Source organism: Schistocerca nitens, chromosome 4 (assembly GCF_023898315.1).
Source record: "Schistocerca nitens isolate TAMUIC-IGC-003100 chromosome 4, iqSchNite1.1, whole genome shotgun sequence".
Taxonomy (NCBI): Eukaryota; Metazoa; Arthropoda; class Insecta; order Orthoptera; family Acrididae; genus Schistocerca; species Schistocerca nitens.
Window position 1 is genome coordinate 620,688,609 of NC_064617.1, and position 26,888 is coordinate 620,715,496.

Sequence of the window (26,888 nt, forward strand, 5' to 3'; positions counted from 1 at the left end):
GTTGCGGTGCCGTTTTTCAATAGGATAATGCTTATCCCAAGTGGCACATGTCTTTATTAGTTCCGTGCGTGAAGCTTAGGTACTTCTGTGGCACGCAAGCCCCCAGATCTGTTCCCGATAGAACATGTGTGCGATCAACTCTGATGTCTACCTCGTCCCAGTGAAAGTACCCACAATATCAAGAACTAGTTGCAACAGTTGGGAGACAAGACTTCTGGATATCAAAAGTGAAATTGAACGCCTCCAATATATCATAATAATCTATATATTATTATTTCGGATGGTATAAATTGTCTTCTCTTCGGATTTTGCCTCACGAGAGGATGCGAAAGCTTTATGTGACACATCCCAACTGAATTAGTTCCTGAATCCAGGCCACAGCGAGTGCTACTTTGTGCTTAAAGTGGGGCCATATTGCCAAATTCTTTGTAAATTTGACTCGGTACGTTAATCACTGAAACGACACCATATACCCTACCAGACCATGAAATTTAGATTCGTTTTCTCCAGTCCTTTCTGGTTTTCCACTTTTTTGACAAGGAACGTAAGAGGAGCGTTCAATAATTAATACGACGCTTTCTTCCTCGGCCACTTATCGTTGAAAAAAAAGTGAAATTTCTTGAAGGACGTCACTGGATATCCCTTCTTTAGCCCCTGTAGTTTCATGACGTTCCTATAGGTATCGGCGCTGTACGCAGACTTCAAAATGGAGTCTGGAACTGGGGTAGTTGCAAGCAGAGCGGAAAACGAGACCATCGAAGATATTTGTAGACGCTTGCAGAATGTCTACGGACGGGGTAGTGAACAAGAGCACGATGAATTTTTGGGCGAGACGTCTGTCATCATCGCAACAAGGTCGCGCAAACCTGTCCGATCTCCCTCGTGCCAGCTGGCTACAAACTGCTGTGACTCTTTCAATCCTGGAACCTGCGGATCTCAGTCAAACATCTGACATCTCAACTGGAAGTCTCTGTTGGTGGTGAAACATGGGTTCATCACTTCGAACCGGAAACAAAACAGCAATCCATGTAGTGGAACCACAACAAATCTCCTCCGAAGAAAAAGATCAAAGCCATATCCTCAGTCGGTAAGGACTGAGTGATTAGTCTGTTTGGTGTCCTCCCTCTTGGCCCAATGATGAACTCTGAAGCATATTGTCCTACCCTCAGTAAATTTAAGAAACGACTTCAGTGTGTTGGTAGCAACAAAAATGCGAACTAACTTCAGCATGACAACGCAAGGCTTCACACATGTCCGCGCTCCCTGGAGGACCTCACAAATCTTCATTGGACTACTCTTCCCAATCACTCAGCAGATTGGATCTCGCACCATCCGACTTCCATCTGTTTGGCCAAATGAAGGATGCACTTTGCGGGAGCCAGTATGTGGATGATTATGAAGTTACTGATGCATCACCGTCCGGTGTGGCCGAACGGTTCTAGGCGTTACAGTCTGGAACTGCGCGACCGCTACAGTCGCAGGTTCGAATCCTGCCTCGGGCATGGATGTGTGTGATGTCCTTAGATTAGTTAGGTTTAAGTAGTTCTAAGTTCTAGGGGACTGATGACCTAAGAAATTAAGTCCCATAGTGCTGAGAGCCATTTGAACTGATGCATCAAGACGTTTGCTCCGGCTTCGACCAGTAGAGTGGTACCATGCGCGCAGACAGGCTCTCCCAGTAAGACGACGTAATGAGAGCGAACTGAATGGATATTATGTTGAAAGACAGGGTTTGTAGCCAAAAGTGGGGCGTTCTGAATAAAATCAACATGCATTCAGAAAAGAAAGTGTTTGAAAATGGTTCAAATGGCTCTGAGCACTATGGGACTTAACTGCTATGGTCTCAGTCCCCTAGAACTTAGAACTACTTAAGAAAGTGTTTCATTACTCGTTGAGCCGCCCTCTTACTGGGTGCTTATAATTAAAGCGTAGCTATTCACGGAGGTCCAGTGTGGCTATTAATTACCTAGTGACAGAGAAAGGTTGTAGATACGCTAACGCGTTAATGAAGAAACGATCTGCGCTGGAAGATAGTTGTTTCCTATTTCGTCCACCGGGAACAAATCTGGCACTGTACATCGACTCTTCGACGTCTTCGGTGCCCATATTGAACGAACTGTGTAAGCCGTCGTTAATAATATAGCAGACACAATGCGTTTCTCACTTTTTTACTTTTTCTCCAATGTCCTTTTCCTAATCCATTACATATGGAAAAATTTACAAACGTCTCTCTTGCATTCACAAAGCCACATATGAACCTGGTGGTCAAAATCGTAACTAATTTTTTTCCAGCGTAAATCAGTTCTGTGTTAACGAATTAGAACATCCACCAAGTTCTTCTGCCATGCCATAATCACAGCCTGCACTAGATCTCTGTGAGTAGTTGTACTTTAATTATAACTACCCAAAACGTATCTTCTATGAGTGAAATTTCCGTAAGTTTCTAGAGCGTGGAAGGTGATGTAATTATCTTCAATATGAAGTGAAGATGGCAAATAACTACTAATTAAAAACTCCTTGTATCGGGCAGTGTTCCGAAGAGGCCATTTTCCATACTGACTTAAGCTGACAATTCCTTAGCATACTTTTAGAAATCGTTTCTTACTTTCTAAACACTGATGCAATATACTTGTCCCAAGCACGTCTTATGTACCCTGCTTTGTTCTACTAAGTAATAAGTGATATAGTAGTTTCTGTTAAAGTAAGCTTGATTAATGAAAGACAGCCCTATGACCCAACAGATGAAAAAGTCCTCATTCAGATACAAGTATCACGAGTGAAAGACGAAAACGAAGTGGCAAATGCCCCAAATACCTGGTAGATTCCGAAATTTGCAGTCATACATTTGATACTATTAATGATTGTAATTATATTTAAAGATGTCTAAAACATAGCGAAATATAGCGTGCGTGGATCACTTTCTTCCATTGCGAATGCGATTAAAATTTATTTATTTTGTTTATCGTATGGCATACATCACAATCCCTACACATTTTATACATAGAATGATTGCAGATCGACATCTAGACATTTAATGCAATCGGTTACCTCCTCTGTTGCAGCGAGGAAATCGTTGAAGGTTCCCTTGTAGGCTCGAACCACTATGTGTTGGACTGTTTGTTTTTCAATCGCAATTTGGTGTTGGTTTCGTTCCCCATTTGTAGAGGGCGTCAGCACATCTTCCGTGGCTAGTACGCATGCGGTTTAGAGTTGTCCACACTTTGCGTGACTGGTTGGACCCAGGCGGTTTCTCAGATGTCATGTCACTTTAGCATTTTGGTGGACAGTGTTCTTGCCAGTGTTGTTTCCACAGATAGTCGACATCAAAGTTGGAGTTCGTCATCTCTTTAGCAGAGAGTAATGCTGGTATTCGATTTAAGTCTTCTGCACTCCAAGTATGGACAGCTGTGGGTTATTACACTCATGATCATAAATTAAAGATAATGTTAATACATGGTGAAACAACGCTCTAGTGGGCGGTTTGCGGGTTTAAATCACCTCAGGGTATGACCATGCGGTGCATTTGTCCTGCTTTCGTCGCACGCTGGCGCTTTCAGCAGTCGACACACGCAAAAGTGTGTTCGTGTATGTCAGAGTACGGTGCAGCGAGTAAGTGTGCAGACGTTTCCGGACGTGCTAATGGTGACTGTGTGTTGAAAATGGCTCAAAGAACACATATTGATGACGTTATGAGGGGTAGAATATTAGATGGACTGAAGGCTGGTCAAACACAGCAGGTCGTATCACGGGCCCTCCGTGTGCCACAAAGTGTGATCTCAAGAGTATGGCAACGATTCCAACAGACAGGAAACGTGTCCAGGCGCTACAGTACTGGACGTCGACAGTGAACAATACCACAAGAAGACCGATATCTCACTATCAGTGGCCGCAGACGGCCACGGAATACTGAAGGTAGCCTTGCTCGAGACCTTACCGCAGCCACTTGTGACATTACAGCCTTTATCACTGCGATTTTTAACATGTAAAAGTTTTTTTTCTGTATTCGCGTCAGTATGTGCGAACTTTTAACATATACCAATGAATGTTGTAACCAGATATCTTTGCCGCGCTCCTGAAAAGCGCAGAATATCACGATAGATATAAACTGTTATACGCTGCTATCGATCAGTAAAAAAAAAAAAAAAAAAAAAAAAAAAAAAAAAAAAAAAAAAACCATGCACCTATGTTTAAAAATAACAGTTGCCAATTTTTTTTACTTCTGCAGGGAGCCGCTACGCTCTCTAGCTATTCTGTGAATGTGTTGCAAATCGGACGCAAAAGTATTGTGCTCCATACTGATATAATCATTTTATTGTAAATTTAAGAGTTTAAGAGGTTAAAAATATATGTAGCCACAAACAAGTGAGAATGTATATCATGAAAATTCGCTCCACCGCCACAATGGGTGGCCATGTTAATGTAAGTTTCCGTTTCATAATATAATACTTGAAGCCTTGAAGTTTATTTAATTTCACAAAAAATCTCTCAACCTTATTTTCATTAATTATACTTGTGATAATCTTTCCTGTTTAAAAGATTTATGCAGCTTATGATCCAGCGTGTGTTCTGTCGGAATAGGAGGCTGTCGTTACGACATCGTTATAGTATTTATTCCACGTTCTTTCAGTTCCGTTTATATGTTCGTACAAATCCAATTAGTTGGTCCCTTAGATTTCTTTCATGTAACTTCCGTCTGTTTTCTCCGCGCGATCTTCCTCCGACAAAAAATTTCTGTTCATTTTTTTTAGTAATTTTCGATATCGCGAATGAGAAAAGACAGCCGCCTCCTGCTCCGAACGGAACACCACGACTTTTCTAACATCGGAGAGTACCGCACGAATTTTCCGCTAAAAGGTAATAGAATTTCTTAAAGCTGGATCAATTACACATGTTGCTGCTGTTCTCCGACAAATCTTGTGTGATTAATAGTAATTTATTCTGTCACGACAAAAAGAACCAATTTTATTTTTACCAAAGCCACAAAGCTTTCAATTAAATTACTAAAAAAAAAATCATACCAGATCTGGCGCCCGAACAGGGACCTGACTAAAATATTGAAAGTGTCACGGTACTAATATATGATTGTCTTATTTCATGTATCGCTCTTTGGAACCCAATGCTGCATAAAATTACGGATGAGCAGTAAATATACGCAATATTGAAGGACGCGGTATTTACACAAATATCTTGGGATTTAATAAGACGCAGATTTGCAGTTTTGAAGACAACGCCGAGTGAGTACCAAATTTTCGTTTGCCATAGTTCTGTCTAAAGAGCAGCTCATTTGACCTTCAAATTCGACCTCACTCTATCCTTTCTGTAGCTTAACGTAAAAAACCACTTTTTTTTCTACGTAAATATTTAAACATTTTCTGTAATCTTTTGCTTGACTATTTGTTTTATACTGTAGTTAGTATTCTCGTGTAAGTTCAAGATGGATGCCATTTCAGTCTTCTCTGTGTAATAGCGTTGGCAATCAATTGTTTCAACGGCGTTGACTCCATCTTGTCTTTTTGCTACAGACGTGTGTCAGTTATTACCTACGTAACATTAGACATTTGACGAACGCGCCGCGACTTTAAATTGCGCGGCAAGAATAATTGACAATCAGAATTTCAGTTGGCAGTACCCATTTTAAGTTGGCAATAGTTGAATTTCATTATGGCGGACGGACAATCGAGCGCGAACTCTGCAGACGAAAGCGACGGCACTATTAACAAACATTACCGACTCCGCTCACGCGGAACGACGGCCAGGACAGACGACAGACAAGAGGTAGTTAACGTGGACGACACTCAGCAGGAAACACCCACCTCCCCGATAACGGTATCAATTGACATTGTCAAAATGTTACAGGAATTGATACTAGACAGACAGGAGAGGGAACAGCGCGAACGTGATCGCGAACAACGTGAGAAAGACAGAGACAAGTTTTTATCAGAGTTGAAAACGGATATGACAACACAGATTGACTCAGTTAGGAATGACGTAAATACCACCATTGATGCGAAAGTAGGTACCCTCACTACGCAAGTAGGCTCTCTCACAGCACAGATAGATTCGGTTAAGGGTGACGTCACGGCGCAAGTAACCACTTTGACAACACAGATAAGCACTCTGAATAACAAAATTGATAACATTGGTCAGAATCTCACAACTCAAATCGAAGCGTGTCGCAAAGAAACCGATTCGGTAAAACTTGCGTATAAAACAGTTGCACGACAGGTAGACGAGTTAGCGACAGCGGTAGCCACTGTAGAATCAAAAGTAAGTGCAATGGCGAATGACATTTCGGACCGAACTATTGAGGAAAGAGTTAACAGTAGTGTTGCTTCGCACACTAAAGCACTTACCGAACATTACAAAGAATGGATTGATGTACAAGAGAAGCTTGTTGAGGAGAAGGTTACACGTGACTTGAAAGATGTTGTTAAATTCGCAGCCTTAGACATATTATCTGCACCCGGCAGTTCAGGAGACACTGTTTGTACTGAACTAGGCCAAATTAGACGAGTGTTTACCCGGGATTTGCCGGAATGGCGGAAGCAAGTAACAGATGAGATATCCGACCTGAAACAGCAAATTCAAACACTACAGTATGATAACCAGAGTGACGGGAAACACTCACTACCTTCTGAGCCAGATGAACATCAATACCAGACAACACAACACACCACAGTACATTCCGCGACCGAAAAATGAATTTAACGATTCACACAACAACAACACTGAACAATTGACACTCACAACCCTCATGAAAGAGGAGAGTGTATTGAAACACAGAGTTTTTCAACCATTCCAACCGGAAAAGCGAAATATTCATCCAGTCGTTTCCCTAAAGAACTTTTCAGGAGTCTTTCCAGCTGCCTGGAATGACAAACAGAGAATACAAATCATTACCGGATACATACAAGGAGAAAGTGCTATATGGGGAACCGAGATGGTTGATAAGTGCAAAACATTTAGCAAGTTTGAGAAGAACTTTTTAAGCAAATTTTGGAGCGCAGGTGTTCAGCAACGCCTACGCAAAGAGGTCTCCAACGCCGAACGTTTCCATTCGAACAGTGGCGGACTTCGCCGGTACTTTGAAAAGTACTTGAGAAAGATACAATATTGGGACACTCCCATAACGACAAAAGATGTTATTATGATTCTTAAGTCAAAACTACCCATTTCCATACGCGAAAAATTAGTGAACGTGTCAGAGGAAGATCAGGACGCATTTTTATCCGTCCTTGATTCTCTCGATCTTATACACGAAGACGCGCGTGCGAATGCTAACCGTAAGAACAACAACGCAGGCACGTATTCGAATGGAAACGGTAGTCATGGAAATGGTTCACACGAAACACAATACGGAAACAAACAGAACAATAACCGCAATAGAGGCCGAAACAATGGTTACCGTAATGGTTAACACAAAAACAAGCATTACGGCAACCAACGGTACAATCCAATATACAACATGCAACAACAGTATTACGGGAATGCCCCATACCAATCAAACAATAACGGTAGTAACTTCTACCAGAATGGGAACAAATACAAGGGTAAACGTTGCAACAATCAAAATTGCGGAGGTCAGCTACCTCCACCACAACCCTATGGGCAGCCACAACACCAGCAACAACAGCAATACACGCCTCAGCAACAACCATTCATGCAACAACAACAGTACACGCCACCACAACAGGACTTTAGATACAATAACAACAAACCAAGAAAACAATACAATCCACCGATATATTTTACGCAGGCAAGTAATGTACCGATTTTTCAGCCTGGTAACCAAGTGCAGTACCAACAAGGGTTTGATACAAATCAACACACAATGGGTAAAAAACCAGCGAGAATGGTCAAGTGATGTGACAGAAGAATCAAATCAGTCGCATCACAAGAAAGCGGAAAACTAAAGGCAGCACCTTTTCGCCTCCTTGGGGATGCTGCGGGACATAATGGGGGCAAACTCGACCTTGAACGACTTAACGTAATACGTTATGATCGCGACACTGACTTGAGAGACGATTTGTTGCAGGAAAATATTGAGACAGACTTGAATGACGTATGGGAAGACGAAGTACAAGCAATGACTAAAATTTACATAGCCAATACACCAATAGATGCTATTATTGATACTGGTGCAAACGTAAATGCTTTATCACTATGTATGTTTAAGAAAGTTTCTGCAGGGATGAAAATTTTAACGTTACCAGTACAAGGTTGTTAAGTAACAGGAGCGGTAGGATCTTTATCACAGCGAGTCAATTTGCAAGCTCAGGTACCGATAAGGATTAATTCTACTTCTTTCATGTGCGTATTTCTAGTAGTTAAGAATGTCAGTGTCATGCTTATTAGGAATGGAGTTCCTGAGGAAGAATAAGGCTGTGATTGATATAGAAAAGGGTATCTGTACAATCAGAGTAGGTGAACAGGAGGTAACGCTGCAACTGTTGCGCGGCAAGGTCAAAAGAGTCAACACTGGGCACATAGTTAAGGTACGCAGACTGGTACAGCGAATGTTTTTGAACTAAGCACACATGACAAGACAGGGTAACAGTTGGACGGATTTTGATACTGATGACGGACTTCCGACTAGAGAAGAGATTTTGAATAAAGTAAGTGAATCAAGTGAACTTGATTACATACAAAGGCAAGATTTACTGCACTTACTTATGAGGTATCTTCATGTCTTTTCTTCGAAACCTGGAGTAATACGTGACTACGAATATGACATGAAGGTCGCTCCCCATTCTACTTTTTGGAAGACAACGTACTCTGTCCCGTATGCAAGGCGCGAGGCTGTGAAAAATGAAATATGTAAAATGCTTAAGTGGGAGATCATTGAACCGTCAGACTCACCTTACAGTAGTCCATTATTGCCAGTTTTGAAGCAGGATGGTAGTGTACGTATAGTTTTGGATGCAAGAAACATAAATAAAATAATTATTCCAGTAAGAACTCGACCTGAGGCTATGGATGAACAATTACAAAGGTTTCATGGAGTAAAATTCCTCACATCGGTAGACTTGAGATCGAGCTACTGGCAGGTCAAGATGACATCACAGTCTCGAAAATATACAGCGTTTACATTTGCAGGTAGATCATACCAATTCAAAGTAGTTCCATTTGGTTTGAATGTGAGTTCAGGCGTATTCATAGCTGCTCTTGATCATGTATTAGGACCTGAACTGTTGGATCGAGTAACAGTGTATGTTGATGACTTACTGATTGCTACGAAATCTTGGGAAGAACATTTAGACATAATAAGCAAAGTTTTCCAGAGGTTTGTTGACTATGGAGTCACAGCTAATCTACATAAGTCTAAATTTGGTAAAAGCGAGATTAAATTTTTAGGACATCTTGTATCATCACAGGGAATTACCCCAGATCCAGACAAACTAGCAGCTATTAAAAACTTTCCTGTGCCCTCTTCTAAACGCCGGTTGAAAGGCTTCCTTGGAATGACTTCCTTTTTCAGAAAGTTTATTTCGGACCAGTCGATGAACAGTCAAGCCTTGCATGATCTTCTAAAGAAAAATACTCACTGGCATTGGACGCCAGAGTGTCAGGCAGATTTTGATCGCACTAAACAAGCACTTCGTAACAGCAATATTTTGTTCCATCCAGACATGGATAAAGAATTCTGTATTTCGTCAGATGCTTCATTTCAGGGGCTTGGTTCTTGTTTGTTTCAAATAGAAGTAATTGATGGAAAAGAAGAGATAAGAGTTATCAGCTTTGCAAGTATGGTTCTCACAGAATGTGAGAGGTCATACTCGGTGACAGAGTTGGAGGCTCTGGCCATTGTATGGTCGTTTAAAAGGTTCAATTACTACATCCATGGTCGGAAAATTAAGGTCTTTTCTGATCACCAAGCTCTTAGTTTCTTGCTCTCGTGTAAACTTCTTCATCCTCGTCTTACACGATGGAGTCTCTTCTTGCAAGAGTATGATTTCGAAACAGTATACATCAAGGGTAAAAACAACATTATCGCGGATGCTTTGTCACGCATGCCGCAAGGACTTCCCGAGTCCAGTGAACTTATCGAGCAGATGTCTAACTACCGAATTCTTCTAATGGAAGACCCACTACATAGAAAGTATTTCCTTCAGCTCTGCAAGCAGATGCGTATACTCCAAGAAACAGATTCCAAATGGCGTAAGGTCAAACAACTTCTTCTAACAAAACCCGATCACCACTTGTCCAAATTTTATAAACTACACAACGATGTTTTATTCCATCGAACTTCTCTCCTCTCTGGTAGATGGTGTGTGTGTATACCACACGCATACGTTGAACACCTTATCTGGTACACACATCTTTCCTGGGGTCATTATGGACCTGAAAAATGCAAACGAAAGATTTCTGCGTATTGTTATGTACCAAACTTGCATCATCGAATCCACAAGTTGTTAAGTACATGTCTTATCTGCCAGAAGGCAAAATCCTTCAACCATTCGAACCTAATTCCTCTGAATCCAATTATTACTGAGAGACCAAATCAAGTTCTGGCCCTTGATCTCGCCGGCCCCCTGCCGCAAGGGAGGGGAGGGGTGAAATACCTATTCGCATTGATGGATCTTTTCACAAAACATGTGAGACTTTATGCAGTGAAATCATCCAGTGCACTTCCGATCATCCGTCGAATCGAACAAGACTATTTTCCTCGATTTGGCAAGCCGGAGGCCATTCTATCAGATAATGCATCGAATTTCACTGGCAGACAATGGCGCAATTTTCTTGCCAGACATGGCATCAAACAAATACTTATATCTCGTTTCAGACCGCAATCTAATCCCACCGAACGTATCTTCAAAGAGTTCAATAGATTCATTCGAACCTACATACCTAATCGACAAACCCGTTGGATTGACTTTGTATCTTCATTCGAGCAGATTGTCAACAATTTTCCACACTTTTCAACTGGATTTACACCTGCGGAATTAATGACGAGTCATCGGGAAAGAAATGAATGGTTAGATCCCATACCTAAAATTGTAGAACCAGAATTAGATTTAGATGCAAAACTTAGGCAAGCATTGGTATCCTTAGCTGTACAGGCGAATCTACACAAGAAGTCTTATGACAAGAAAGTATCTAAAGCTCTTACATATGATATTAATGAAAAGGTGCTTTTACGGACACATTTTAAGCCATCGAAGTTGTTGAAAAGAAATCGGAAATGGAGGCTATTGTACGACGGACCATTTGTAGTAATTAGAAAACCACATACAGGATGTTATTTAATAGCGGATCCAGCATCTGGCAGAATTAAAGGATTGTATCACCACCAGGATCTCAAGAAGTATAACGAGGCAAAGTAACAAGCAAAGGAAAATTAGCCTAAGGTTTAACCTGTGAAACACTTCGGTATTCAAACACACCAATACGAGTACTCACACTTTGGCGAAAAACTATGGAGGTAATTGAAGATTCGATTTATTATGGCGTACGAAAAAGAAAGCACATTCCATTTGAGAGGACAGATTCTCAGTTAGTTTTAAGTTAGTCATAGGTGTAAGCAGTCCAAGTTGGCTGTTGGCATTGAGAAATGCCGTTATTGGTGAAAGGAGATACGGAAGGAAGTAGCAGATTGCCACCTTCCAACTCCAATGAATATATATGTATGTTAAATATTAGGTTAAGCAATTTCTTTTTCAGCCCTCAAGATGGAATGTTAGTCTTTAAGTGTACAGAGTACAGCCTATTGCGTGTAAACTGTGCGTTATTGTAACACCGCCATGAACTATACCTTTTGTTAGCGCGATCTTCAGAATTAAACAGATTTGTGTAGCCAAGTGTTTGAACTGTCAAAAGCAGTTAATAACAGAGAGAGAGAGTATCACGTAGTATTTGATAGTTTTCAGGAGATTCAATCTCAGATTCAAAGTATCATCTACGAACAGTAAGCCTCATAAAGATTTAATAGCTAAGCAGCAAAGCATTTCCTTTATTGTTTTAGAACAGCTGTTAGGTCATGTAGTCGAGAGTGCCACTACATGGAAACATATACGTCGTACTGACAAGTCTGAAGTATTCCTGATGGTAAACGTTTCTTCTTTAAACATGTAAGATGCACTAAAGTAATTACCTATTTCACAGCCAAGCCCGACAATCGCCCAGAAGGAAGCGTGAGAAACTAGAAAGCTGTCACCAGATATGACTTACATTATAATAATAAAACTAAGATCTGATATTAGATTAAAGAATAGCCACTTGAAGGCACACGTGACGCATGTCATGCATCTAAGGTCACAAAAAATATCCTAGTGTAGTTGTGCTAGAATTTGTATATGTATATAGTGTATTTATGTTCATATTTGATCCTCTCCTCTTCCACTTCCCCATCCTATCCCATTAAAAAAAAGTGAGGATTAGAATTTGACAGGCTCATCTGAGTGCTCTTTAGACGGTTGAAGTGGAAACGAAATTTGTGGGAGAGATCCGTTAGCGAAAGTTTTGTTCTAATCGCGTATCGCGAGTAGCAATGTTGAGAGATTATAATACATTCCGCGAGTAGTACTTGCAGCCAGTAACTTTATGAAGCATGAATCTTCCGGAGAGAAATGCATGAGTATGCTCGACCAGTAGAGACAGAATTTGTTCAATATGTGCTCTACATAAACAGTGACATTAAATTTTGAAGAGAAACGAAATAACAAGCTGCTTAAAAGATTTGTTTTTAAAAAAATTACCTTTGTAAAAGGGAGAGAGAATAACCGAAATAATCGTGCCTTGATGCACAAGTAGTGGTATTCAATACGCTAATCCGGCGTGGCGTGACTGAAAAGGTTAACAGAATTTTGTGACTGTAAGCAAACTTAAGAAATGTATGTATGTATGTATGTAATTTATGGACATTGTTTAATCTTGTAATGTATTTACCTGTGAGTAACTTGAACTGTGAACTTTGAAATCACAATGTGAGATGGGAGATGTGAATTTGCAGACACTCTAAGACGTTCTAAACAAAATGCGAGTCGTAAAGTGTACAAAATACGTGTGCAGTGACATGTGTACACGCAAGTGCAGGTAGTGACAGCGATCACAGCAAAGCACTTTGCAAACTATATGTAAAACGTTGGCTTCACTTACCTGTGTGTGAGCAGCATGGCAGGTCGCAGGGACTGTCGTGTGAAATCCTCGAAACAGACGGTGGTATTTTCTACCCAAGTTTTCGATACGCCGATCGACGATGGAGAAAGGACACTAGACGTGTGTTTTCCGCGTGTTCTCATTTTAGCAGAGCGCGAGTGACACGTTAAACTTCATACGAGCATACACGAGGGCGTGTTGCACTGGACTAGTAACCGGCAACAGCGCGCAGCTGCTTGCAATTGGACTCAACAATTAACATTTGAAACACAACCGACGCGCGCGCTGTGGAGGCGTGTCATTGACCTTAGAATGTTTTCCGTCTCACAACTACGCAAGAGACATTGCTAAAGCTATCACAGTGAAACTTAATTATGAACTTTATTTATTCTGTAAAAAGAGAAGTCTTAGCTTCAAATTAATTTCCATTTAATCAGTCACGTCGGATATTTTGCGATAGATAGTTAAATAAAGACAAGGCATTACTGAGCACTGAAACGTTAACTGTAAGGGAAGGTTATCAATCCTGTCCAGAATCCTATAAAACCTTTACCTGTAAGTCTACATTATAGCACGAACCTAACACAGGTTTCTTTCTGTTTATTTGCATGTAAACGACATGACGCTTGATGCGAGACACTAGAGAGGAAACACGAGCGAACACAAAAAAGACGCTACCCAGGGTCGTGACCTCTCGGACGACGCCTCTCACCGAACGAGAATAGACGTTGCAGACTCCGCTTAAGTGAGCGCGTGACAAATAAAAGTGTACAGTGTAGTGTCAAGTGAAACGTCCTGATTAACAACGACATTCTAAAAGAATCTAATGAAACGGATAAAAAACATTACGAGACCAAACAGGTCACAGACAATTTTAGAGGACTGTTTAAGTAATTATTTCAATGTATCTGTGCATGTTTGTCTACTGACATGTTTTGTTTTCTATATAGAGTATTATTCATTTATCTCTGTGTGTGTTAGACTTGAGATTGTTTTTTGTCATATTTTGTTTCACAGTAACAGCAATTAAGATAACAGTGCAAGGACACCTTACAATGAACTGAGAGAAGTGCCAAAGTGCACAAAAGAGACTGAAAGACTATTTGTTTTCATAACTGTACTGGAAGCATAAAATAACTAGATGACAAACTCATTCCAATTTTATGTTAGAACGAAAGTAAACAGATGATAAAACACAGTAATGTCTTCAAACTACATGTGAGTCCTGATGATCCTTCCGGAATCATCATGCCTCACATGGGAGGCATTGTGACATTACAGCCTTTATCACTGCGATTTTTAACATGTAAAAGTTTTTTTTCTGTATTCGCGTCAGTATGTGCGAACTTTTAACATATACCAATGAATGTTGTAACCAGATATCTTTGCCGCGCTCCTGAAAAGCGCAGAATATCACGATAGCTATAAACTGTTATACGCTGCTATCGATCAGTAAAAAAAAAAAAAAAAAAAAAAGATGCACCTATGTTTAAAAATAACAATTGCCAATTTTTTTTACTTCTGCAGGGAGCCGCGCCGCTCTCTAGCCGTTCTGTGAATGTGTTGCGAGTCGGACGCAAAAGTATTGTGCTCCATACTGATATAATCATTTTATTGTAAATTTAAGAGTTTAAGTGATTAAAAATATATGTAGCCACAAACAAGTGAGAATGTATATCATGAAAATTCGCTCCACCGCCACAATGGGTGGCCATGTTAATGTAAGTTTCCGTTTTCTTGAAGTTTATTTAATTTCACAAAAAATCTCTCAACCTTATTTTCATTAATTATACTTGTGATAATCTTTCCTGTTTAAAAGATTTATGCAGCTTATGATCCAGCGTGTGTTCTGTCGGAATAGGAGGCTGTCGTGACGACATCGTTATAGTATTTATTCCACGTTCTTTCAGTTCCGTTTATATGTTCGTACAAATCCAATTAGTTGGTCCCTTAGGTTTCTTTCATATAACTTCCGTCTGTTCTCTCCGCGCGATCTTCCTCCGAAAAAAAATTTCTGTTCATTTTTTTTAGTAATTTTCGATATCGCGAATGAGAAAAGACAGCCGCCTCCTGCTCCGAACGGAACACCACGACTTTTTTAACGTCGGAGAGTACCGCACGAATTTTCCGCTAAAAGGTAATAGAATTTCTTAACGCTGGATCAATTACACATGTTGCTGCTGTTCTCCGACAAATCTTGTGTGATTAATAGTAATTTATTCTGTCACGACAAAAAGAACCAATTTTATTTTTACCAAAGCAACAAAGCTTTCAATTAAATTACTAAAAAAAAATCATACCAGACACTGGAACGGTTGTCCCCTGACACACAGTCTACAGACGACTGAACAGACATGGATTGTTCACCCGGAGACCTGCAAGGTGAATTGCACTGACCCCTAGTCACAGGAGAGCCCGTAAAGCCTTGTGTCAAGAACACAATAAATGGTCGTTGGAACAGTGGTCCCAGGTTATGTTCTCGGACGAGACCAGGTATAGTCTGAACTGTGATTCTCGCCGGGTTTTCATCTGGCGTTAACCAGGAACCAGATACCAACCCCTTAATGTCCTTGAAAGCGACCTGTGTGGGGGTCGTGGTTTGATGGTGTTGGGTGGGATTATGATTGATGTACGTACATCCCTGCATGTCTTTGACCGAGGAACTGTAACAGATCAGGTGTATCGGGATGTCATTTTGCACCAGTATGTCCGCCTTTTCATGGGTTCAGTGTGTCCCACCTTCCTCCTGATGGATGATAACACCTGGCCCCACCGAGCTGCCATCGTGGAGGAGTACATTGAAACAGAAGATATCAGGCGAAAGGAGTGGCCTGCCTGTTCTCCAGACCTAAACCCCAACGGCACGTCTGGGATGCTCTCGGTCGATGTATCGCCGCACGTCTTCAAACTCCTACGACACTTCAGGAGCTCCGACAGGCACTGGTGCAAAAATGGGATGCTATACCCGAGCAGCTGCTCCACCACCTGATCCAGAGTATGCCAACTCGTTTTGCGGCCTGCGTGCGTGTGCATGGTGATCATATCCCATATTGATGTCGGGGTACATGCGCAGGAAACAGTGGCGTGTTTCTGGACGGTTTTCTCAACTTATCACCAATACCGTGGACTTAATGATCTGCGTCGTGTGTGTTCCCTATGTGCCTATGCTATTTGCTCCAGTTTTGTGTAGTGCTACGTTGTGTGGCACCACATGCTGCAATTATCTTTAATTTAGGAGCATGAGCGTAGTTATCTTGTTGAATTCACTGAGAAGAGCGATTTTTCACCGCATTTCTGAGGGTGGTATGTGGCTCAGGGTTGGCAGCCATACATTGAGCGTAGTTTTATTGTGCCACTGATAATGCGCATGGTGTGATTTAATACTAAATGCGATTAAAAATAATAATAAGAAGAAAAGACGGTGTTACACGGTGTGCTCGTCGCTAAGCTCACCTGGGCCCAGCGGGCGATGGAGGTGGTGTGGTACTCCGTGTTGTTCTGCGCTAAGCAGTCTCCGACTGGGACGGCCGCCGACACGCCGATGGCACCCATGTTGGTCTTCACTCCGCCCAGGTAGGCGGTCGCTGTGCACGCCGAGTCAGCCGTCTGAGCATCGACGCAGTACGTCTGTGCACAGACAACAGAACTGTTGTTACACTGGGATTCCGAGTTCACTTACCATACGTCATTGGTTGCCTTACTATATCAATTAGGCGGAATGATTATGTTATATATATATATATATATATATATATATATATATATATATATATATATGTGCCACTGCTAGCCACATTCGCCAAATCGTGTTGCTCTTAATCGAGTGGTGACGGAATCGATCTCAGATGCGGGCGTAAGTGTGGATCTAGACCTATATAAACTGTAACATTAGGAACACCTCAGCCGCATGTATTTTGAGTGTTATTTATTTATGCGACAGTTTCTGCAAGCAGTCTTCATTTGATGAACGAAGGGATCACGTTTTGTCGAAACTAGGAGACTACGGATACCAGTTACTTAATGCTGGCAGATATTTCGACTATACACGAGGTTCGATTCCTCCTATACGTTGGTTGGGGCCCTGGAGAAGGCCTAGTGAAACGCAGAAACTCTTCGCATGAAATTTGACACATAAGCCCTTCGTAGCTCCATGATACCTTTTATTGTGTTCTACAGGAGTTACGTGTGCAGTGTTTACACCTATTCGGACTGGAACGCTAGCATATCACAATGTATTTTATATTCCGAGCAACGGCTTACGTTGAAAGGCATAATAAAGAAGAACTCCGCTCACAGCCCGTAAAGTTGTTTTTTATCTGTCGTTCGTACGGGCCGCTTTGGCCTTGCCATGCACTGAGCTGCCCTTTTGTCATGATGCAGGCAAATTTTAAAGAATGGGGCACTTCTTTACCTTTCGCTCGTCATAGTATTGACGATATACTCTCAATAGTAATTTTAGACTAGGAGCGATGGATATGCCTAGGACAGTTTTTTCCAGCTGTGAGCCGAGTTATTCCTAACATCATGCATAAAGCATATCAGTTTCTGTTGTAAAACAGTGGTTCTTCAGTTGTGGTTCCGACCACAGGACTGAGAGTTGTAGGGTGGGTGGGGGGGGGGGGGTTTGGAAGGTGAGTAGCGTGCAAGGTGGGCTAGGTATGTTAAAAACAATGAAAGAAACCACGGTCATATTTTTAGCATTGTTTGAAACGATGTGAGCGATGTCGGCCGTCGATGGAATCCCCCGTTATCAACTGCGCTGTGACCGTATCTCTAACAGTATCGCGCTCAGAGCAAGCTTTGCCTCCTCTATCTCGACGCCTCCGTACAGTCTGTCAGACTTCGCTATTAAGACTTGACTGCAGTACGGAACGATTCCTGGGAGGTGACAGACATTAAGACACCCGAGGTACATCGGCTGGCGGAGGGCAGGAAGATACGTCAAAGGCGAAAACGAGAAGATACGACGAGAACTACTTATAGCTAGGCTTCGTGAAAACTAAATCAATGGTGTAGAATGTCTGCAGTGTGTAAGCTATTTAACCGTTTTACTTGCTGGTTGAAGCCTAAGATGTTAAAGATACAACTACAAATGGAATGTTTTCAAGTAATGAGAAAACAGAAGGAATTTTTATATAGGGAAACGAAATAATTTATTGTGTACTGTACCTAGAAGAGTTTTGTGAATCGACCAATGTGACTTCTGTGGCCGTTCAGCCTCTTACCAGAGTTCGCATAGGACTGCTAAATGCCAGAAACCACACACGCTTGCAGAAATTCAGGTTTTAGCATCAGCGATGAATACAGAATCAACAATGTCTGATGACTCATTTGCTCCACAATTGAAAAGGATTCTTATCTCTCCTGATACATCGGGTAGAACAACTTTATGCAGATCTGACAATTTACTCTAGCAGTTAACCTATAAATTGCATCAACTTACACATGGGCCCAAAGTATAAATTTTCATTGCTAAAGGAACGCTCACTGGCTGCACTGAATCCGGTTTATTCATAAGAGCTGGCAAAAATCAACCTTGAAACATGGAGGCTTAGAAAAACTTGACCTTTGGTTTAGAAAAACAAGCTTGAAACACGCAGACTTAACAAAACTCTTAAATATCATGCCCGAAGTGAACAAACGGTTTTATCTGAATCTCAAGCCTGATAATTTGCTTAATATAGACGATGATAACGAGGAACATGAAGTGTTGGAATAGGTCATAATTATGGGTATGTTGCATTTAGTATGTGTTCTTTAAGTTCTGTTTATTGTTTCGCATTATTTATAAGCTACACAACAGTCAAAATACCATTTTGCAACTAGACTATATATGAGAATTTTTGGATTAGCGTCATAAAAATAATCGAGAATGTTAATTAAAATTTCATAATTTTTATAAGAAATAAAGAGGATGCTCCGACTTGGCTAAAAAGAAACAAGTCAGACCTATGAGACTGTTTTTCTAGAACGAAACTTTCACTCTGCAAGGGAGTGTGCGCTGATAGGAAACTTCCTGGCAGATTAAAACTGTTTGCCGGACAGAGACTCGAACTCGGGACCTTTGCTCTTGAGAACTTGCCCGCTAAAGGCAAAGGTTCCGAGTTCGAGTCTCAGTTCGGCACACGGTTTTAATCTGCCAGTAAGTTTCAACTGTTTTTCTGAAAACTTCTTGTCTGTACTTTGGGCGCTTAGGCTTTTAGAGTCTCTTATTAAAGATGAAGAAACTGATACAGTATGGACTTACTGTATGGTACACCGAGAGGCTCTGACAGCTAAAATAACTTAGCCCATTTGTTCACGAAGTATTGCAAAAGTTAAAGAAACAGTTAATATTATTAATCTAAAAATTCGTAAATTCAAGGTTTTTTCAAGTGCTATGTGAGGAGATGGGTTCTTATCACACTCAACTTCTCTTTTCTTAGTAATACTCGATGGCTTTAAAAGGCTGAAGTACTGAAACGAAAGTTCGATCTGAGAAATAAGGTATTCTGTTTCTTAAAGGAGAAAAGTCACACTCTGGCAGATTGTTTCAGCAACGGAAATTTTCTATTGAAAATGGCTCATCTCATCGTCAGTTTTGACAAATGAAGTAGTCTTAACACTTCAAGATAACCAGGCAACTGAACTATCTTTAAATAAAAAAAGTGAAGGTGTCCTTATAGAAATCAGAGCTGTTGCGAAACGGAATGGAAAGTGACATGCTAGATTTATTCCCTATCCTAGTGTCAAAGTCAGAGGTAAAAGCTATTCCGATACTACCAATGGAGATAAAAGTCTGCCTTCTTCTTAATCCTTTAAGACCTAAAGTTCACTTCGAAATATATTTAAGCATCGGATTTTATGAACTGAATTTTATTAAAAATTAATTCAACTTTGCGGCTAGACTGTCATGTCGAAATACAAAACAGCAATAAAAGTTAGTTAATATTACTTGTGACACTTCACTGAAGAATAAATGTAACGATTTTTTTTATTTTTTTTTAAATTTTTGGCGACTTATTATCAACAATTTCTATCACTGAGCCAAAATGCAGTGAAGATCCTGAATCCTTTTGCAACAACATAGCTTTCAGAGACAGATTTCATAGATGTGAAAGTTGCAAAGCCAAATTATCGTACAAACCTAAATGTAAGGAAAGAATTTCTAGTGGCTATTTCTACTGTTACACCACGTCCATAGAAACTTTCTTCTCAAAAGCAGTCTCATTCATCACAATGAACTTTGTAATATAAAATTTTAATGCCCTTGTAATCCTTGTTTTCTGAACTGTACCTGTCGTTCATCTCAGACCTTATGAATAAATGAACATAAGATAAATATAATGAACTTTCCGTATTATCTCTATAATAACTCATTCAATCTTGATTTCTATTGAGTAGAAGTCCATCTAAATTCACGTTCGTAAACCAGAGCATCAGGCAATCAAAATATAAAATCAGGTTATTTCATTAATAATATGGGCTGGAGGGCTGATACTATTTTTTTCGTGAAAAGGGGAGGGGGACCAGAGGAAAAAAGTTTGGGAACAATGGTCTAAAGTGATAAAGAAGCATCTGTTGGGAAACGGACAGATTCTCTTGGAGAATAAAAGACATACAGATACGTGATAAGGATCTATATGTCAATTGAATTTCGTGTCATTCTTGGGGCAGACTGTCAGTTCGGTATGATGGACAACATCTTGCTGTAATTGTGGATAAAAAATGTAAGTTAATGCGGACAAGCAGAAGAAACATTCGTATACAGTATTAGGAACTGAGTCACGGATATTAATTAAAGACTGCTCTGCCCCCTAAGGTTTTCTCCATACCTATTGGATTACATGGGCGGTGCCCCGACATTAGTGTCCTAACAATACGACGCAATACCAAAACGAAAAAAATTTCTAAATTTTCCTGTTCTGTTAAGTACAAGCATTTAGTGTGTATTGGCAATGTCTCTGGTAGCTGAGATCCGAGTATCTTCGACAACAATATTCCTAACAGATGTGTGTTTTGAGAAGTGCGTCAAAAAGACAGGTTATCATTTCGAGTACTTCAAAGAAGTATATAAATCTCGTTCATGACTTAGCAGGAATCGGTGGAGTCTTATGTGACATATTTGAGAAACTCGGATTTCATTAAGGCATTTATTGTGTTGAGTTAGTTTTTAGTTCTCAAGAAGAATAAAAAAATCTTTGTTGATTGGATGAAGGATTCAGTTGGTGCTAAGTAATTAATAGGCAACTGAGCCTTACCAGCTTCTATCACATTAGTGTGATGGATTTTTATTAGTAATCAGAAAGATAATAACAACTTTGCTACCACTATCAGACTGAAAATACCTGTTTTAATGGAATGTGGCCGTGTTTTATATGTTTAGCTTTTGTATTTCCCACAGATACTCATTCAATATGTTGTGTAGTTACTGAAATCAGTAACTTCCTAAATTCATAATCCTCACTGTGACACTGTTCACAAGTGCTAAAAGTATTTTTCTTACACTATCATTTAAATGGTCAATGGAACGAAGGTGAATAATTTTAATATCGAAATTTAAGTCTTGAAAAATACATATAGCTTGTTACCTAAAGCTACCTTTAATAAAGTGTGTAGCATGCAAGTATAAGTAACCGTAATGTCACTGGTCCGATTATCGTTGGTTGGAACTTTTTATTCAAATTATTTATTTATTTTCAAATGGAACTGATTTTTAAGAAATACTGAACCCAAATTTTGTCAAAACAATAACTTCTTTTTATCTAATTACTAATTGCATGAAACTATGAGTATTCAGAATACAACAATACTTTGTAAGAAATTCTAAAAATGAAATAGAATATGAAAACTTTTATATTTGCATAGCAGTGGTTTCAAACCAGGACGTAATTACGCCCTCAGAGGAAAAATGAAATCTTCTGTGGAGTAAAAACTAAACGATTCGATTGTATCAGTCCAGAAACTAAATAATCTACAAAAGATAATTACAGTCATCATAGTTTTGTGAGACTCTAATATTGGTTATATACGTTATCTATAATTACTTTTTCTCAGTTAGTAGAATCAATGCAGTGGACGTAGGAGTTCCTTACGTAGTCCACCCGCTACACAAGTGTGTTGTCCTTTGTCTCGTACATCGCTGATGATAAAAGTGAGATATGTACGTAACAAATGTTAAATATCTCAAGAAAATTACTTGTCCAAGCTGTAGATGATACCTTGCAGCAATCCAGAAATATCTTTATTACTCGCTTCGAAACAGATAAATGAATTAATTGACAGCAAAACACAGCAGTAAGTACATAAGGGCTACTACAGCGTTGTACACAGATTTGTTATTGCTATTATTACTGTAAGGGCGGTGAGCCACAAAGTATTAAAAGCCGGAAGTTATCCTATTTCTGCCAGTTCAGAAGTAAGGAGTACAGAATTGAAGTGATATATGAACAGTAAGTACAGTGCACACATCTGAACTTGTTTGATTGTAAATGGGGCTGCAGAGTGCAGTTAAAATAAGTGCCACAATGGCGAGGAGTTATGCAGGGGAAGCATGTTTTGTAACAACTGTGGTTACTTGGCTTTCTTTTCTGAGGAGTTGTGGGTAGCACTTGTGATGCACCTCGAATTCCATCATCATTCATTCTAACCGATTCGCACACACAGACACACACACACACACACACACAAATAAACTAAACATCATTTATCCTTAATCATTTTAAAAAGAAAAGTGCTTCAAGAAAAGTCTTTCATTTTGCATGTTAGTTAGGTGCTGAAGTTGGTGATAAGGTGGTGGAGGAGAGCGACGGTTGGCGAGTGGGGAGTGGGGGGAGGAGGATACTAGCTAATGTCTGTTTGCACTCAGGGTAATGGTCTAGAAACACTGTTCTAGACATTGAACAGTATTATCAATGTACAAAATTTTTCTGTTTATCAGTAAGTCATATCGCATATCTACACAATATTTTACTTAACTGTATGCGATTATTAATTAAAATACATAGATCTATTTTACTAAAGGAAATTATTCAATACAGTCTCATTAAAATTTGCATTTCATAATGAATAAAGAATTTAATTAAAATAGCCTACGACTTCGCAATTGGAAGATCTTTACGATAAGCAGCAACTTTGTTGCTGTCTCGGTCGTCACGGTTTCGAGATTACATGCTTTAGGAATTGGACATCCAGGAACGTTCTTTCAGATCCTGCAAAACGACGTGAAATGGAGGGAGTGAGTGCGATCAGCCACAGGGAAAACTCTGGGGCGCTTTAGAACACCTGTAGCCCCACGTAAAGTCAGAATGAAGCAACACATAATAGAAATTCACAGGAATGCTGCTCGGTTTTTTTTACCGATCCTTTCGATCAACACAGTATTATTACTGAAGTGCACCGTATGTTTAAACTCCAGTTCATGGAGGAAAGAAGACAATCTTTCACCGAAACACTAACGGGGACATTTAGTGACCCTGCATTAACGACAGACTGAAGAACGATTCCAGTTCTCCAACGTTTGTCTCATTTAAGGACGGTAATGGACAAGTAAGGAAAATTATAGTGTTTACAGATGCACACAGACTATCATTTACCTCTTGCAGGGTTTGCAAGCAGAACAGGGAAAGATCCGGACAGTCACAAGGGGTGGTTGGTTGGTTGCTTGGGGAAGGAGACCAGACAGCGTGGTCATCGGTCTCATCGGATTAGGGAAGGATGGGGAAGGAAGTCGGCCGTGCCCTTTCAGAGGAACCATCCCGGCATGTGCCTGGAGTGATGTAGGGAAATCACGGAAAACCTAAATCAGGATGGCCGGACGCGGGATTGAACCGTCGTCCTCCCGAATGCGAGTCCAGTGTCTAACCACTGCGCCACCTCGCTCGGTTCACAAGGGGTGGAATTATTGGTAGTTCATGCGTTACGTTGCCCCTTAAGGACACGACTGCCAAGGAAGGGAGGAACGCACTCCGTGTGCACACCGGGTGGAGTCACACCATAACGGTTCCTTCAGGGTGCAACGAAGAACACAGGATATAGGGGGTGGCTCACGTCGGTACGAATGATGTGTGTCGCTTGGTGTCGGAAGAGAGTCTCTCTGCTTTCGAGCTGCTATCAGAAGTTATAACGGCTGCCTGTCTTCTTTGTGAGATGAAAGCACAGCTCGCCATTTGAAGCATAATCGACGGAACCGATTGCGAACCTCTGGTACTGAGGCAACCCACGGGTAGCGGGGTACACAAAAGGGGTCGGAACACTGTTGCACAAACAACGAAAAAAACGTGCCAAATTTAAACGCACGCAAAATCTCCTAGATTGGCGATCTTTTACAGAAATTTAGCGCGGACTTCAATGCGAGATGCTTATAATAATTTCCACAACGATACTTTGTCTCGAAACCTGGCAGAAAACTATGCCAGTTGCAAGACACAATAAATACCTTCTCTACACGATATAAATGAAAATACTTTTGATGGAAATGGTGCTAGAGCAGAGTTACAAAACAAAGCCTTCCCAAATTCCTTCACAAAAGAAGACGAAGGAATTATTCTACAATTCATATCAATAACAGCTGTCAACCTGAGTAACGTAGAAGTAAATGTTTTCGGAGAAGTGAAGCAACTTATTTCACTTAACAGAAGCAAGTTTTCCGGTACAGACTGTATACCAGTTGCGTTCCATTCAGAGTATGCGGATGCAGCAGCTCCATACTTAACAATCATATACAACCGCTCGCTCTACGTAAGTCGCTGACCCGAAGACTGGAAAGTTGCACATGCCACACCAATATTCAACAAAGCCAATAGGAGTAATCCACTAAATTACACATATCGTTAACGTCGACATGCAGCGGGATTATTGAAAATACATTGTGTTTGAACATTGTCAATTACCTCGTAGAGAACGGTCTATTGACACACAGTCAAAACGGATTTAAAAAACATCATCCTTGTGAAACAAAACTAGGCCTTTACTCACCCTAAAAATGGTTCAAATGGCTCTGAGCACTGAGGTTACCAGTCCCTTAGACTTGGAACTACTTGAACCTAACTAACCTAAGGACATCACACACATCCATGCCCGAGGCAGGATTCGAACCTGACTGAACCGGACTGAAGCGCCTAGAACCGCTCGGCCATTACTCGCACTAAGTGTTGGGTGCTGTCGACAATGGATTTCGAACTGATTCCGTATGTCTCCATTTCTAGAGTTATCTTGACACCGTACCTTACAAGTGGCTTGTACTCGGATTGTTGCTTAATGAATATCGTCTCAGTTATTTGACTGGATTCGAGATTTCCCGTCAGATAGGTCACAGTTCGTAGCAATTGATGGAAAGTCATCGAGTGAAACGTAATTGATTTCAATTGTTTCCCAACATAGTGCTATAGATCCTCTGCTGCTTCGTGTCTATATAAACGGTTTAGGACAAAATCTGAGCTGTAGTCTTAGGTTTGTTTGCGGACGGTGCTGTCGTTTATCGCCTTGAAAAGTCATTAGAAGATCAAACAATTCAGAATATATATCGGTATGGTATGAAAATTGGCAGTTGACCCTAAATAATGAAAAGTGTGAGGTCATCCACATGAGTGCTAAAAGGAATCCATTAAACTTCAGTTATGCGACAAATCAGTCTAATCTAAAGGCCTTAGTCAACTAAATATATGGGATTTACAATTACGAACGATTTAAAATGTTGTGGGGAAGGCGAACCGAAGACTGCGTTTTATTGAGGCAGAACACTTAGAAGATGCCACAGATCTACTGAAGAGACTGACTACACTATGCACGGCTGCGCAGTCTGGGAACGTTTCCAGATAGGGATAACGGAGCACATCGAGAAAACTGATAGAAGGACTGCGCGGTTTTACTATCGAGAAATAGGGTAAAGTATGTTACGGAGATGAGACGGGATTTGGGATGGACAATATTGAAATAAAGGCGTTTCTTGCGGCCGTATGTTCTCAGTTTTTCCGTGCGCTCTTCCAGAGTGGAATAATAGAGATTTATTATGATGGTGGTTCGATGAAGCCTCTGCCAGTCACTTACGTTTGATACGGAGAGTACCCATGTAAATGTAGATAAACTGTTCGCCATGCTACAGTATAACCTCATATTTCTTCCAAGAGTGCTCATCTTGCAAGCTATGCAGGAAAAATTATCTGAAGTTTGGAAGGTCATGGGTAAGGTACTGGTGCAAGCAAAGGTGTGTGGGTGAATCGTGCATCGCGCGTGAATGGCTCAGTCGGTAGAGCACTTTGCCGCCTCAGGTAAAGGCTCCTGATTCGAGTCTCAGTTCGGCACAAAATTTTAATTACCCAGGAAGCTTTGAAATAACGCTAACTGCCCTTATCATAACAATCACCGATAACGTTACTCTTTTCAGAGAGGATCTTCAGCTATCGTGAAAGTCCGTTTTCAGATTAGAGATGGGGCCCTAAATTCAGGAGGAAGAGAATTAAGAATAGATGTTAACAAATGAGAAACTCTTCCCAAGCTTTGTTTACTAATTAATGGTGACTTTCCACCTTATTCGGGACAGACAAGACTTTTATTTTCCATTTTTCAGCAAAGCTTGGTATTAACATACCATCAGCAAATATTTTCTCCATTTTTCCCCATACAATTCTCTGCATTTACTTCATCAAAAGGAAAAATCTTTGAATGCAAATACTGCTTCGCCATTCATCCTTATCTCATCGCATCTACGTTAACGATTAAAACTCTTTGACAAATGTGCTCCCTAGTTCGAAGACTTAGTTAGTTTCAGGTCGAAGTAAGATGGTGTTAAAAATTTGGAAATACCAAAAACACAA

The 26,888-nt window shown here is 40.5% G+C and overlaps 1 protein-coding gene across 2 annotated transcripts in view; it reads right to left on the minus strand.

The window, feature by feature from the left end:
* Window positions 1–26,888, minus strand: part of LOC126253118 (membrane-bound alkaline phosphatase-like) — a 168,359-nt gene that overhangs the window by 79,665 nt on the left and 61,806 nt on the right. For both annotated transcript variants that reach the window (XM_049954239.1, XM_049954241.1), the window contains exon 4: window positions 16,549–16,722. In XM_049954239.1, coding sequence (XP_049810196.1) covers window positions 16,549–16,722 — 174 coding nt within the window. The remainder of the gene's footprint in view (window positions 1–16,548; window positions 16,723–26,888) is intronic.